Consider the following 17308-nt stretch of genomic DNA (forward strand, 5'->3'; position numbering starts at 1 on the left):
CCCTTCTGATCTCATCTCTAGTTATAGGAGGAGTTCCTGTATGCTGTTCATTATCGTTCCGAATGGAGTTCTCCTGAGTCCTCTGGGTACTGTACAGGTCAGTATAGAATTCTTCCACTGCATTTATTATACCTTTGAGATTGCTGATGATATTACCCTGCTTATCTTTCAGTGCATACATCTTGGTTTGTCCTATGCCAAGTTTCTTTCTCACTGAATTCAGGCGGCGACCATTTTTTCAGCTTCCTCAGTCTTTCTCACATTATAATTTCGAATATCACTTATTTTCACCTTGTTGACAAATAAAGGTTAATGAAAATGCCTGTGAAATTTTACTCAAATGTCAGGACTACTTCAAAACTTGGCCTGCTTGCCTCGTTTACCTCTCCAAGCTTTCCGGGAAACTGAAAGGGCGAAATTCAAGGGTGTAATTGACATGTTTTGCAGCATTATGGCAGAAGAGGGAATGTGTGGCTTAGTGGGACCATGTGAAAGGCGCAGCTGCCATTATGCTACTCATGCACGATGAGTAACACCATTCAGTTTTATTTACAGACAGTGGAGAAAATGATAAATAGTGCTCAGTGAGCGTTGGCATGATCATGACAAAGCGAAAGTACAGTAAAAGCTTGTTAATTCAAACTGCAAGGGGAAGCCGCATCAGTTCAAATTAACGAACGTTCGAACTAACGAAAGTGAAGGAGAACAACAGTACACTGCGATTTGGAAGCAGTAGGGGATGTCAGAAAGTGATGGCGTGTGCCGCGGGCACACGCCATCTTCCAACTTGAAGCTCTGGGTCCGACTGCGCCACACCACCGATGTCTACCGAAACGAACGTTAGCCGAGGCTTAACACCATCACAAAAAATCGCGATGGCCAATACCTCCTAAGCTGAAAACAGATGTGCACAACCGATGAAGACTGCCGAGACAAAGACGCTGAACATGTGAAGGTGGCGAAGGCCCAGATTTGTTGGTTCTTGATTACAAACGCAGCTGCGATGCACTTGATTCGCTGTGTTTTGGTGCTTGCCGCGCCCTCTGCCGTGCAACATTAGCAGCTGCACAAGATTTGCAAAGCCTCCGAGATTCGCAACAGGCAAGAAGTCTTGGAGGTTACAAAGAACGAAGAGGTGACAGCCGCCGCTGCCTTCTAGCTGACGCCGCGCCAAGATTTTTTCCGATATTGCCTTCTCTCGCCGTTCTCTCCGTTCCAGAGGCGACGCAGCCTTGTGTGTAGGCAAGGCGTGTTTCTCTGGCCGTGTGCCAGGCGAGCGTAGTTCAAATTACCCGTGGCGGAACCTTCTCGCGTTCGAATTAACGGGCTTTCTTATACATAGACTTCTGTGGAGCTTGGCCGTACCAAATCGTAGAGTTCAAATTATCCATAAATTAGAATTATTGAAGTTCGAATTAATGAGCTTTCACTGTACCAATATGGTACGTAAGCAATTCTAATAAAATACTTCTAGCAAACCCTGACGTCCTTTTTTCATGTTTCTTCAATTGTTCAAACGTGTTAAAGTAAGGGTTGAAGAATATTTCTTACAGAATTAACGAAGAATTGCCCCAGTAATTATATCAGGGTGCTGTGACCTGACTCAACAGAGCGAGTCGAGAACTGAACAGCAGAACGCTGTAGCAACTGTGGTGATTGTAGCCGAAGACAGGGTCTTCTTGCACAACTTTGCGAGCGTAACTCAAAAAAGGGATCTGTGGTTGGAATAGTTCTCTCTTTTTACATGACAGGCTACATTAACATGCTCCTGCGTCTTTTCCCAGAATTTTCAATACTCATTTGCATTCGCCATGGTACAAAGATATGAAAACCTTTAGTATTTCCGAAATTTCGCGAGGCTATATGAGAATGGTTCAAATGATAAGGCACGTGTACGGCACATTGAAAATAGAATTTTTAGGATTTTGAGTAGCACGAGTACATGAGAAGAATACAAGGAACGACAGTGAGCCATAGAGAATCCTTGCATTCTTCTCACATACATGGGCTAGTCCTTTACTATGTGGTACAACGGGCCCAAATTGCTACAACTGGGAATTTTTAGGTTTTGAGGTGCCAGTCCGTACTAAGTGGACATAAACTTGTGCAATAATTCAGACGACCTTCATTTGCACCCACACTAGTTGGGCAAGAATCCTGCTTCGATATAACGCAAATGAACTTTATCAGATAACTTCAACTATATATTCCTTTAAAAAAATACTAAAATTGCAGCTGCTGGCACTTTTCTACTTTCGTGTATTGTAATTGTGCACACTGGATGGTAAACTTTGTTTTTTTTTGGTACATTTGAAGCAGCATAAGAGTCACAAAAACATGCCTTTCCCGTGACATAGCTACCGAGGCAAAAGATACTTCTTAGCAACATCTTGTGAAATCTTGGTTTTAAGAAAGAAACAAACTTTCAAAAACATGTTTATTGTCTGAAGTAATTTTTATCTAAAAGGCAAAAGAAGTTTGGAAGCCCGTTTGAAGTTCACGAAACAAGCCAGCTATTTTTTGTGCGAAAAGCTTGGTGCAGACAGAAACAAAAGAACTGTAACTAAATGACCCACATTTCATAATACGTTATTTGGCAGAAAACTGCTAAACTAAGCAGTGACGAAGTGATAAAAAAAATTAAGGACCTCCCATCTCAGACTTGCGGTATCAATCATTTTTATCAGCAGTCATTCGGAGCGCTCTTCTATTGCTTTGATACACTACTGCAGGTAAAGCCTGGCTTATATATCTAGCACGATGAATTACATGATCTTGTGCTGAAAACTGCAATTCTGAAAAGACTTTTTTACCATTTCAAGAGCTGCTGCGGCAATCAGCTGAGCGCTGAGTCACTGAGGTCGATAGATTCCCATGAATATGTAAGTTAATGCAATAGTCTCATCGCAAATCACTTTTTACTGCCCAAAACAGCCTCCAATATTTCAACATTTTCAGACTCCCATAGCCCAAACTTTGCATGCAATTCGGAACGAGCTTCTGGTCGTACATAATGGTACTGCTTTTACACGAGATGTCAGGCTAGGCCCGCAGAACCTATTTTCTAAGGACATTTCTGAAAGATGGCCTCTATGATTAGTTATTCACAAAAATGATGCTTTACCATAAAAAATGTGCATGTCTGCAAGGGTGGCCACTAGAGACACTGTTTGGCAGTATTTCTATATAATGTACAGGGAGATACGAGAAGTGATCGCCGAATGACAGAAAGCATCCCGAGAGCACAGGCAGGCAAATAAAGTGCCGTTGCTACAGGACGAAGTAGCCAGAAAATAGGAAATGTACCAGGAGAAAAATTCTGTGGTTCAAATACTGGTTTAAGCAAAGATGAAAGGTGAAAGTGAACGTTGGTTGTCAGAAATATGTGAGAAAAAGAAGGCTGCATCTAGAATGTTTTGAAACCACATAAACTTATTAAGCAGGAAGGCTGGAACAATAGAACATATCCTAGATGGAGATAGAAACAAAATGGAAGGGGACGCAGCATTAAATTACATCCGAAAAATAACAGCCGAATCTTTTCATGGCAATGACGAAATTGTATTTGAGAAAAAAGAGTACATCAAAGAGAACCACATGAAAAGGGACCTGGTGCTGGTAAATTTCAACTGGAAGAAAGCCGAAGAGAAAATTCCTAAACGCATAGCCACAGGGTTAGACAAGGTTCCCGTTAGGCTGATGAATGAACTAGGACCAAAAATAAGGAAGCCCTGTTGAAAGCAGCAGAAAAAATTTACCACGCTTCTACTACTGTGGAAAGGGGTGCAAGTGAAGTTCAGGATCCGCGGCTTTTCGTTGTCATAACGCCTCAGTTTCGCGCTCCCTCACAGCGAGATCAGCACGTTGACGATGAGCCCTTTCTCAAGCGAGTTCCCAGCGGCATTTATACTCTGACGTTATCGGCGTGTGGGTGAGCGTCAATCGATGATGGGCGCGTCGGAGCATGTTGGCAGCACCAGTGCGTTGAACCACCCGTCAGACTATAAACGCTATTGTTCTCGCCAACGTGATGTAATGTGCGCTCACGCTATGTTGGACTCTATTTAGCCATTTAAACCCTCGCCTAGTCACGTGGTACACAGCAGCGAGGCTCGAGCGAGCGCAGCTGCGACGCCTCTCCGCTGCAGATCACGAAACGTGACGTCAAACCTTCACACTTGTGTGCCGACGGCTGAAGGTCAAACACACGGCACGCAGAGATTGACCTTGGGAGTTGTACCTCGAGGAGTAGAGCGTTCGCTCTGAAACAATAACAGCAAAGTTTCAGAGTTTCGAAGTTTATTGCTTCAATGTGGTTACATGTGTTGACAGACATGAAATACAAAAGCAGGTCCCATAGTCAAAGACTGTATTGGGACCTACGCTCTAGGTTAGGTGGTAAGAGGAATGAGAAAAGGGGAAGAGAAATGCAGCCATAATGAAACAGAGCACTATGGGGATTTAATAGATATGAGGTTCTCCGGGGTATGTGGAAATGTGCAATGGTTTCAGAACTCACATTTGGATATGCGGCTGTTTTCTTGAAGTCAGGGATACAATCAGGACTCGATGGCAACCAAAGGCCAGTGGCACGCCTCGCATTGGTGACTGCCTTATAATCAAATAAATAAAGTATTTTGGGAGTGTGCCGGCAAAGAACTGCAATTGTTTGATTAGGTACAAAGGTTGTCTCTGTAAGCAAGAAGGCACCTCTAAACAACAGGAAAGCAGTTACGCTGTTGTCCAGTAACTGGCAGAGCATGAAATCGGAGGTTAGCAGCACTCTAATAGCACATTCGTGAAATCTTTATAAGTCGAGTGATTGTTGACAGTGTGAGCAAAGGTCATAATTGGTATTATTTTCCATTCAGATCTGCCACGCTGAGTGCCTGACCGCAGTGATAATGGTGGCATGGGTTCTTCAGTCAATTACAAAGGGTCAACACATTAGAATTAAATGGATTGTTATAAAATCCTATCCCAGGATAAGCAGCCGTTTATTTCATCTGCAGTTAGACAGCTTAGCACTTACGTACTGAACCATGTTTCGTTTAAGTACTGCAACTCACATGCTGTGGTGTTCGCATTTCATTTCGGCTATACTAGTACACAACCTCTGACCAACACACAGCATGCCATCTGCACAACGCACAGGCAACTGCGGGAGTTGGTGCAGCTGGCTTAGTGTGTTGCCAAATGGCCAATGGCTTGCGATTGTTTTGAACTGCTTTGTCAGACGAGTTACCAGCAATGTTCGTGTAGATGTGAAAACTGTTGTGACAATGGTACCTGGTGATTCTGTGTATGCTGACTGCCAGGACATATGTACAGCTGATTCACTTGTAAGTTGTGTTTCCTAGTATTAAGTATTAGTAGTAATATGTATTCACATGAAGACATGCCATTTAGCAGGCCCTGCTAAGAGGGAGCCGATCGTCATTATCTGAAGGAATGGTGCACGTACCTTCCGGAGGCGCAGGGCAGCAAGCACGCTGGGCCGGTTAGCCATCTGCTGTGCCAGGCGCACATTGCGCATTGATGCTTGTGGCACTGGAGGAATCTGGGGAACTGCAGCTGCTGCTGCCGCAGCCCGCAACGCCTCCGCCTCTGCCTGCTGACGGTATGCTGTGAAGCTGCAAGGGCAACCACAGAGCTGAATCTTCTAACAAGAGAATCACAGAGACGCATTTCAGGGCCAGGAAACGAGGAAAGACTAAAGGGAGTACAACATTAACAGGGAAACACTAGTTCAGTTTAGACTGATAGAGTATTCTTTCAAAACTTTATTTTCATTAATTTTGCAGTAAGAGATTCAGTGTTAGAAAAGAAAAGAAATCTCAAAGTTCTATTTTAAAGATTTTTCACTGAAACACCAGTGCTGTTATGTTGGTGTGACATCATGTATTTCAAAGTATTTCAGTCTTTTTTCGTATTTTGGCTGTTGTGGCTCAGTATATGTCTTGAAACTTGCTTAAGTTTCATCTTTGGCTATTTTAGAATACAATGTAGTCAATTTTTGCTGATAAAAATATTAACTAGGCCTGAGCAGAAGCCACCAATATTAATGATGTCACAGCAAGCTAGTAAATAAATTTCAAGGTGGTGTTGCTACACATCTTGTGTTTTTGCAACTTCAGTGGCTTATCAAGACCCTTCTCATGAAAAGAGTGCATTTCTTTCTATTGAAGAGGCTCAACTTATTTTTCTCTTTAGTATCCCTTTAAGGTTTTTGCTTTCTTAAGTTCTTCGACATCGCAGCCAACATGCAAAGGTGAGGACTGAGATCATTTTGCCACATAAAACAACAAGCTACACTTGCAATATATCATTAAATGCAACCTTGGCCCAAACATTTTCTTTAGGACATAAGACAGAGTTGCCTGACATAATAAGAGCAGACTGCTTATAATAATAATCTTTATTACACACATTTATATCAGTTATGTAGATACATATCCAGCATGAACAAGCAATACTACTTGTGTGCAAGGCTAGGCAATTGGCAGGTGGTGCGGTACGAATAGACATATACAACGTATAGATACGGTCCTTCATTCCCAGGTTTAATTGTTTTGAAATTCAGGTGGTAAAAATGGGATGTTTTTTCAAAGAGGTAAACCAGAGAGAAATCTGGAGTTTCGTTTGTTAGCCCAAAGTTAGGGATTTTTCTGGTAACTTTTACAAATGATTAACAGAAGCTATGGTCTCGTTTTGGACACAAATTGTTATCAAATAGGCGGAATTGCTCACAGGAACATGGAACTGCAAAGAGAGCTGCTCACAAATGTGACAAGTTGAGCTCTGCAATGACTCATCCGATATTAATATTACATAAGGAAACCACATTAACAAAAACAACAAATAGAGGTGGGTTTGGCAATTCCTTTATTACTCCATTCTTTGAACTTTATTAAAAACAAAGGCAAAAAGGTATGAAAAGTAGTGTACATCTGCATGCTTTGCGGGAGGTGTGATGCTTTCTTTACCTTATCTCGCAAGTATCTCTTGGAGTACATTATTAGATGCAATGGGAGCATTTCTGTGTCCTTACTAGACCTGTCAGGCCATTTATCATTGGCTGCTGTCCTCCTGTTTTACCGGTTTCGAATATATACTCTTGCAACAAAAGAAATTATGCAGATCCAACGCACTTGCTGGAATCTATGTGATGCTTTCGTAAAGTGGTTAATGAAGCGCTATAAAGTTGCCCATTTTGTTTCTGCCATCTTTGGCATAAAGAAACTTGGCGCAGGCATGTGCTCTCAGGCAACCATGTTATGCAATGTAACAAATCTTATTTTGGCTTGTATTTCTTCATTTCTTCTTATTTATTTTAAATGTACTGGCTGCTTTCTGTCTGATTGCGAGTTCTGTGTATGTGCCATGGTATGCAAATTCAAAGTACGTAGACCTCATTTACATGTAATTTTCATGAAGCCTCCAAAAGTGAAAAGAGCAAGCAGCTTTACAACCCAAATGTTCGCATGATACTCGAGTACGCTTGTGTGGCTTGGGACCCTCAAACCTCTTACAGATAACTTGAACACATTCCAAACTGCGCTGCCAGGTTTGTTTCTGGAAATTACATCTTCCACAGCAAAACGAGAAGAAGGTGAAAGCAGGAGCCATTGTTTCGAAAAGTAGACTTGTCTTCTTCAAGGAGACATATGCTTTCCTCGCCACAGTATATATAGATGGGGTTATATATATATATATATATATATATATAGGTGAGTATATAGAGGGTGTAAAGCGGATGGGTGTGGCAACGAGTGAAGGGTGTTAGCGGCGAGGGTGTCGAATGGAGAATAAAGGAGTGCTATGCACTAGGCCAGTGACACGGCTATCTGTCAGCCGGCGTGTCAACGGCGTGCACAGCAGCCCCTATTACCTGTTTCACTGGTGGCAGTGGGCTATCGCATCTCTAACAGAGATAATAGAAGGAGCGACAGAGACTGGTGCTCGTGAAAAAAATAAGAAAAGAAGAAAAATAGAAAAGAAAATTAAAAGAAAATACTTAAATGGAATAAATAAATAAAGCAGTAAGCAACCAAACTACGTGTTGTTGCCTATAGCTTAAGGTTTAGCATAGCGAATAGATTCTAAAGCTCCCTTTGAAACGTTTATGTCTATTGCTCACAATGTCTTGAACTTAAGGATAAGGCATGATTCTGGTATTTTCTTTCTCATTCAGAATGGAAATTTGACTAAGATGTAGAGTTTAATACCTGTGCCAAACGGGTGAGGTTAACGCCATTAAAAGTTTAAGACCTTAAGTTTCTTAATGCCATTATATTTTGATCGCTGCTACACGCGCATACTTCATGACATTAGCGTTGAGATGGCGATAGCTGCAGTGAAACGGTTAAGTTTGCTTGCCAATCATAACACAATAAAAAACAGTTATCTAGGGAGATGTTTAAGAAATGGCATGAGAAACATTAATCGGCGTATTGTATGTAGTTTACTTCAGGAACGTCATTGTTTCACCCAGCCGTAAACTGTTTGAAGCCAAAGCTAGCTCGACGGCTAATCCATAGCATAGCCAAAGCATTGAAATTGGAAAAATAGCGCTCACAGCTTCAAAGCTCTCAAGCAGCGATTCTGAAAAATTTGACCATGTGCTCCAGTTTGTTCTGGCGTATGTGCTTCTTCGAGCCAAGCATCGTCGAGAAATTCAAAGGCTTCAGTATGATGCCAACAAGGCAAGGAGCCGCCGCCGTGCAATCGAACAGCTTCTCCTGGCTAACGTGCTCACGATTAGTGCTCTAGCCGTGAGTAGTGGCAAGATCTAAATTCTCAGTTTTCCGTTTTCGGAGGGTTCATGAAAATTACACCTAATGAGGTTTACATACTTTGAATTTACATACCATGGCACATACACAACGGGCGATCAGCCAGGAAGCAGCCAGTACATTTAAGATAAATAAGAAGAAATGAAGAAATACAAGTCAAAGAAAACGAAAAACTGAGAATGACACTTTACCAGAAGCCTACAGATAGCCAGCAATATTTAGACTACAACAGTCATCACCCGCGACACTGCAAGCAAGGGATTTTTGTCGGACAAGCAAAACGAATAAGAAGAATGCAGTGAAGACCCCGATTATATCCACCACCTAAATGACCTTAAAACAACGCTAGCAGCAAGAAACTATCCACAAGTTGCTCTCGATAGAGCTTATGATGTTGCCAAGATTGGAGAGACTGTCAGAATTAGCGAAGAAACAGCCTACACCAGAATCTGACAGACTGCCAGCCTTTATAACAAAATATTCTAATGCACTCCCAAACATAAACATCCTATGAAAATACCACCCAATATTATCAAGTAACGAGCGTCTGAGAAAAACATTCCCGGATGTACCAAGGGTTACCTATCGCCTTAACAGGAACTTTAAAGACATGTTAGTGCACGCAAAAGTCAGCCAACATCATTCCACCATAATAAAAGCATGTTGTCGCCCTAGGTGCAAAACCTGCAGGCACCTTCAAAGTTACATTAAAATTGAAAGCACCGCATATAGTTATACACACAAAGTCAAATCTAGCTTCACTTGTAAGTTCGGATATGATTTATACTTGAATGTTCCTTTTTTAAGAAACAATATATCGGTGAAACGGGACAATCAATGAACGTCCGATAAAACGGACATTGGGCAGACACAGCTAGAAAGCTTCCAAAAGCCATCGCCGAGCATTTCAACCAACCAGGTCATAACTTTGATGAACTTAAACTCTACATCTTACAGTCAAATTTCCATTCTGAACGAGAAAGAAAATACCAGAATCATACCTTATCCCTATGTTCAAGACATTGCAAGCAATAGGCATAAACGTTTAAAAGGGAGCTTTAGAATCTATTCGCTAGGCTAAACTTGAAGCTATAGGCAACAACACGTAGTTTGGTTGCTTAGTGTTTTTTTTCTATTTATTTTTTTATTCCATTTCAGTATTTTCTTTTATCTATTTATTTATTTTTTACGAGCACCGGTTTCTGCCGCTCCTTCTATTATCTCTTTTAGAGACACGATAGCACACGACCACCAGCGAAACAGGTAACAGAGGGCTGCTGCACATGCCTTTGACACGCCGGCTGACACATGGCCGTTGATGCGTGATTGACAGACGGCCGTGTCACTGGCCTTGTGCACAACAATCTTTTATTTATTCTCAATTCGACACCCCCACCGCTAACACCCTTCGTTTGTTGCCACACCCACCTGCTTTACGGCCTCTCCCCTTTAGAAGAACCCCACTAATATATACTGTGGGGAGGAAAGCATATGTCACCTTGAAGAAAAGTCCACTTGTCGAAACGTTGGCTCCTATCACCTTGTCATTTTGCTCATCGTCCTGAATTTCCATCTCCTGCCTTCCCCGCGTTTTCCCTGAACTTACACAGCAGTGCTGCATTAATTAAAGAAAACCTTGGCTGGCACACTACTACGAAACCGTTTAGCAATGAAATTAGAACTTTTTTTCTGAATTTACTCTGGTCTCATAGGAATAAACAAGAACTTGTACATTTTTCCACGTCATTTTATTTCTTTGCAATGCCATCATGAGTTTAAAGTTCCTGAAACACGCTCTTGCAGTGATGTTTTCTGCAAATAATATTTACTGCTTACTTCAACGCACTGGAATAAGCTTCCTAAAAATATTGTTCAAAGTGAAACATGCTCCGTGTTTCAGTCACTTTTACTGTCTAACCTGTATCATTGTGTGTATTATTGTGCCTCATGTGATAAACCATCCTTTTCCTTTCTATGATGTGAATGCGCCTGTCAGCCTGTTGCTATGCTGTTTCTTCTCTTTTCTTTTTTTTATGTTGCATTTGTACCTTGCTGTTTTTTTCTCAATTTTTTTTGTTTTTCTTTTTGCTGCTAATGTCCCCCCTATAATAATGCCCTTGTGGCGCTGCGAGTACTTGTATAAATAAATAATCAATTATAGTTATCAATCATCTCAAAGACCTCCTTGGTGATGGCACAATATGTGCTGCCCTTATGGACTATTGTACTGCCCACTTCTCAGGTATGTGCCGTTGTATGAAAATTATCATCATGATCATCAACACATGGACAAGCTTCTTAATGAATCCCTCATTGTGGGTATGTGTAATAGTTGCATAATAATCATCAACACGCAGCTATGGTGGCTAGAGGAGTTGGTGTGCCGACTGAGCTTAGTTCACCGCTTCTCCGCATCATGAAAAAAATAGTGCTGCAGTCAGTAGAACAGTGCACCTGCGCAAGAAAGAGTGTGTACACAGGGAAGACAAAATGCGTGTTCAAGGATATCCCTGCTGCTGATTTCAGCTATGACGTATGCTTTAAATACCATTCTGTAAAGTGCAAGTAAAGCTGTATGGGTAATTGTGCTATTGTCAGAAAACATGAAGTGCTAGAAAAATTTTTTTAGCTTCTATGAAAAGAACTTTGCACTAAAGCTTTGGTGGTTTTGAACTAGTGCAGTTATTTTGGAGTTTTAGGCTGTGAACGAGTAGTTTTTTTTTTCAGATTTGGTGCAGCCAAGCAGTGTCCACTGCTGCTCTTGTTGGCGCTGAGAATCAAATACATAAGGTTCAACGTCCAGAAGCACACAAGCTAGCTATGGGAGGCGCCGAAGTGGGGCATTCCGGACTACATTCTGCACCACCAGAGAGCCATTAAGGTGAGCTTAAACCTAAGTACATGAGAGTTTCGTATTACGACCCAATGAGAACGCAGTCACTATGGCAGATAAACGAATTCACGACCTCATCATCAGCAACACAAGGATAACCACCAAGCCATCAGGGTGGGTAAGAACTCCATCTGGAGCAAGGATGTTGCACTTGGTGCTGAATTTGCAGCTCCTGTGTAATTAGGTCTTGTGGTTCGCCTTTCCTAAAGCTTAGTAGCATATCCTTATAACTGTTGACGCCTTAGTTGGAAATATTTCATATATGTCAAGAACAAGTGAACATACCTTTCCTGGAGAGTTATGGGATACAGCCGTCCATTTCTTGCACCGAAATTCACATATTACATTTGAACTTTATTGAGCATAATGTTAAAAACTAATTTCACTAAAAGAGAAAATGCAGCAGCTGTGGAACTTTCCAATTCCAGATCCAGTGACCAAGCATGATGCAACACGTATGTGATGACAAACTCTGCAAGCGCTAACACAAAAATGTTGGCGTCTTAATTTGCACAGTGTTCCTCCTCAGCTTATTGCTCTGATTCCTTCATGCGTTTGCTGTCATAATCACATCGTGTGATCACAGTCCCAAATAATGTTCACTATTATTTTCTTGATCATCATATTATAGAGATAAGCAGAAGCATCATATTATTGCATCTCTGGTAAACTTTGCTTAGTTGACAACATGGGTGAAATCGTGCTTGACGAACTATTCCTAAAAGTGTCCTTCGCCCACAAGCAATGTCCGCTGCTGCATTTGTTGGCTCTGAAAACAACGCTGCTTTAGGCACCCGTGACTTACGGTTCAGAGCGAAGAAATAACTGTGCTTGTTGATCTTCTCTGAAGCAGAATTAGCACTACTATTTGATGTGGACTCCCCTTATTTGCCTTCGAACATGAGCTTCCCCTAACCATGCTACTCACCTTTTAGTCATAGATGCTTCAACATATTCTAGTAACTTGCAAACATGCAATAACAGAGACCTGCGTCTCCTCATTGCACAAACTGACAGCTACAAGTGACAGTATTTCATTCTGCATGCTTTATTTGTTGGCAATATCTGCCACAAGTACCAGACAACATGCGCCACTGACTGTTGCACTGAGAGCAGCACCACTTTTGCATCATGAAGCGAAGAAGAGGCAAACTATGCTCCATTCAGGTCGATCAGCACACCTACTTCTCTAGCCACTATAACACAGCAATCACCTCAAAGAGCTACATAGTGGCACAATAGATACCACCCTCCTTTTGGCCAAGCCCCTGTTGTTGGTATGTGCCGTAGTACGGAAATCATCATCATACTCAACACGTGGACACACTTCTTGGCCAGCCCTTGGATGTGGTTATGTGTGATAGTATAAAAATCATGATCATAACAAATGTGTGGACACGCTTCTTGGCCAATCCCCCGTTGAGGGAATGTGCCATAGTATGAAAATCATAATCATAATCAACATGCAGCGACCATCTGAAAGAGCTAGTTGGTGTCGGCACAGACAAAAGTATAGTACGTATTATGGCCTAATGGTATCATCATTGGGCTGCTGCACTGACGGGCCGAGGCTTTATTGAAATTGCTGGATGCATAATTTTTTTTTAAGCACGAGGTATAACATACTGAATGAGTGCCCGACCGGCAATCAACCGACCAAACGACCAACCCAAGCAAAACCATGAGATGGTAGACCTACCCCCGTATTCTTAATGCATCTTAACTTGAAGCCTGTCATGAATGCACCAAAGGAAACGCAATGAGCGTGTTGGGCACGTTCGCACCAAGCAACATTTATATCAAGTCAAGCACGGGCTTCAAGTTAAGATGCATTTCTGGATACGGGGGTAAGAATGCTTCGCTTTAATTATTTCAATGAAATTAGTCTTCTTTGAACGTGCTGCAGTTGTATAAACATTTTCTCAACATCACAGCTACCATTCACAATGCAGAGCAATGGTATTACTGCATTAATTTGTTTCCTAGCACATTAACATTTTTTACATGCATGCGGCGTGTGGGAAATGAGGTGCAATGTGCACCACTGTCGTATTCATATAAATGCGGCTGCTAAAAGAACAACAAGCTGTCATTCACTGCACACCCGCAGGCTTTGAATATAAGCATCAGCAGCAGCAGCAGCAGCCTATTTCTGTCCACAGCAGAACGAAGGCCTCTCCCTGCAATCTCCAGTTACCTATGTCCTGCAACAACTGACTCCAGCTTGAGGCTGCGAATTTCCTAATTTCATCACCCCACCTAGTTTTCTGCCGTCCTCGACTATGCTTGCCTTCTCTTGGCACCCATTCTGTAACTCTAATGGTCCACCGGTTATCCATCCTGCATATTACATAGCCCACCGAGCTCCATTTCTCTATTAAAGAGCCCCTCACCAGGTCTGGCCATGTTGAGCTGACAAGCGCAGAGCATACATTGAGCGATTATGATCGTGTGTGCAAAGTATTACATCGCTACACGCCGCGGAAAAAGCTGAAATTTTAAACCCAACGCAGTTTTTCCTTCTCCTCACGGCCGCAACACTCCAAGCCGGACGGAGACGTAGTCGTGCCCCTCCGCCTACGTAGTGGTGTCTGCAGTGTGATGTCGCTCCTGGTGACACGTGACTTCGAGAATTATTCAAGATAGCATCTGTTATCTGTGCGATCTGTTGCTTGAATTGACGAATTGAAGTTTAGAGAAATAATAAAACACACAAATGGAATGTCTGCGTGTTTTTTGTTTTACTTCGCACCGAAAAAAGAAAGATGCACTTCCGCTTCGCCTGCTTGCTCCCATGGTCGTGCGGTCACATGCGAAGGTACCGAAACTATGCCATTTTCTACCGTGCTCGAGTGCCTGATCATCCTCTGCAATCCGCTTGTTCTGCCTCAGTATTCGTGTAGCACTGAATTATACCGCTAGTCATGTTTCCTTGTGCAGAGCGCGCAGAATCGTATGCTGCGCAAACGAGACAACAGCTCGCGCGCGACGACGTCAGCGAAAATACGTAGCGCCGAAAAAAAGAAAAAAAAGTGAGGAGAAGAAACAATGAAGGCGGGGCCTGTGACATTTGCCTCACGTGATCCTCGAGGTCCGGTCTGGGAGAATGCAGGGAAGGAATTTCGCTTGTGTAGGCTAGATGGGGCAAGTGGAGAGAGCGTCTCGCTTGGCAGTGGAACCCGCCTGCTGAAATCATGGGTTCGTGACACTGAAATATTTCTATCTCGGCAATTAATGAGCCGATTTGAAAAATTTTTGAGACAGAATGCTCCCTAGAGGACACGTAACAACTTCCAGTACATAACCAAAATTTGCTATGGGGCCTGGTGAGGGGCCCTTTTATCTAAATTAGAATATCAGCTATCCCCATTTGCTTTCTGATCCACACCTCTCTCTTCCTGTCTCTTAGCGTTATACCTAACACTTTTCATTCCGTTGCTCTTTCCGAGGTCCTCAACTTATTCTCTAGCTTTTTTGTAGACCTCCAAGTTTCTGCTCTGTGCGTTAGCACCGGTGAAATGCATTGATTGTGCACCTTCCTGATCTATGATAGTGGTAAGCTCCCAGTCAGGATCTGGCAATGCATGCCATATGCACTCCAACCCATTTTTATTCTTCTGCAAACTTCCTTCTCATGATCAAGGTCCCCTGCGATTAGTTGACCCAGGCAAACATACTCCTTCATGTACTCAAGAGGCTGACTTAAGATCTTGAACTCTTGTGCCCTTGTGAGGCTATTGAACATTATCCTTGTTCTTCAGTATATTAATCTTCCACCGCACTCTTACACTCTCTCTGTTAAGGTCCTCAATCATTTGTTGTAACTCGCCTGCATTGTTGTTGAATAGAACAATGTCATCTCAAAACCGAAGGTTGCCGAGATATTCGCCGTCGACCCTTACTTTTAAGTCTTCCCAGTTTAATAGCTTGAATACTTCTTCCAAACATGCAGTGAATAGCATTGAAGAGATTGTGTCTCCCTGTCTGACCCTTTCTTTAAAGGTATCTTCCTACTTTTCGTGTGCAGAATTAAGGTGGCTGTGCAATCTTTGTAGATATTTCCCGAGATATGTAGGTATGCCTCCTGTACTCCTTGATTACGTAATGCCTCTATGACTGCTTGTATCTCCACTGAGTCAAATGCTTTTTCATAATCTATGACAGCCATATAGAGAGGTTGATTGTACTCTGCTGATTTCTCAATTACCTTGATTTATGACATGGATGTGATCGATTGTAGAGTATCCCTTCCTGAAGCCAGCCTGTTCTCTTGGTTGACTGAAGTGTTGGCGTTATTCTATTGGAAATTATCTTGGCGAATACTTTATACAATACTGAAAGTATTACTGAGAGGATTAGTATAATCTTGGCATTCTTCCAGTTCTCTGGAACCAGTGACGTCGTGAGACATTTCATATAAAGGGCCACAAGTTTTTCAAGCATGATATCTCCTCCATCTTTAAGTCGAATGTTGTTCCATCTTCTCCTGTCGCTTTTCCCCGGGTCATGTTTTGCAAGGTCTTTCTAACTTCATTGCTAGTTATAGAAGGAGCCTCTGTATCCTGTTCATTACTACTTCGAATGGTGGTAGCGTGGCTGCTCTGGGCACAGTACAGGTCAGTATAGAAGTCTTCCGCTGCATTTACTATACATCTTTGAAATTGCTGATCATATTAACCTGCTTATCTTTCAGTGCATACATCTTGGCTTGTCCTATGCCAGGTTCTCTTCGCACTGGTCTCATGCTGCGTCCATTTCTGCTGCTTCCTCAGTCTTCCTCATGTTATAATTTCAAATATCCCATACTTTCTCCTTGTTGTTCAGTTTTGACAGTTCCGCAAACTCTATTTGATCTCTTGAGTTTGATCTCTTTCATGCTTTGTCGTTCCCTTATTAGGTCCTTTGTTATTTGGGAGAGTTTACCTACTGGTTGCCTCCGTGCCTTACCTCCCACTTCAATTGCTGCTTCTGAAGCCAGCCTAGTTATGGTTTCATTCATCACCTCTATGTCATCTGCATCTCTCTGTTCTAAAGCTGCATATTTGTTTGCAAACACCATCCTGAATTGGTTTGTTTTTACCCTCACTACGTCTAGGTTGACCTGTTTCTTCTTCACTAATTTTACTCTTCTTCTCTTCATATTGAGGGAAATCCAAGCCCTCACTAACCTATGATCACTGCATTTTACCCTACTTAACACTTCAACATCCTGCACTATGCTGGGATCGGCAGAGAGTATGAAATCTATTTCATTTCTTGTTTTTCCATTAGGGCTTTTCCAGGTCCACTTCCTGTTGCTACGCTTCTTGAAGAAGGTATTCATTATTCAGAGCTTATTCCTTTCTGCAAATTCTAACAACATTTATTTATTTACAAAATACTGCAGGCCCAAGCTAGGGCCCATGCAGGAGGGGTATCAAGAAGGTTTACCCAAGCACTGGTAAAACGTCAAACAGAAATTATCATAAATCATGAAGAAAGAGAAAAAAAAATATTATATACATAAAGATGACACATAAATGAGCACCTTATGGCCATGAAAACAATTATGAACATTGAAACTTCAGGAAAAACAGTCCTTTGCAAGAAAAAACAGGAAAAGCGCTTCACATTATGATGT

The 17308-nt window shown here is 42.1% G+C and overlaps 1 protein-coding gene across 2 annotated transcripts in view; it reads right to left on the reverse strand.

The window, feature by feature from the left end:
• The window catches only part of LOC126531808 (uncharacterized), an 84373-nt gene that overhangs the window by 43883 nt on the left and 23182 nt on the right, over window positions 1-17308 (reverse strand). For both annotated transcript variants that reach the window (XM_050179540.3, XM_050179539.2), the window contains exon 3: window positions 5465-5633. In XM_050179540.3, the coding sequence (XP_050035497.1) occupies window positions 5465-5633 (169 nt within the window). The remainder of the gene's footprint in view (window positions 1-5464; window positions 5634-17308) is intronic.

The sequence above is a fragment of the Dermacentor andersoni genome, chromosome 5 (assembly GCF_023375885.2).
Source record: "Dermacentor andersoni chromosome 5, qqDerAnde1_hic_scaffold, whole genome shotgun sequence".
Taxonomy (NCBI): domain Eukaryota; kingdom Metazoa; phylum Arthropoda; class Arachnida; order Ixodida; family Ixodidae; genus Dermacentor; species Dermacentor andersoni.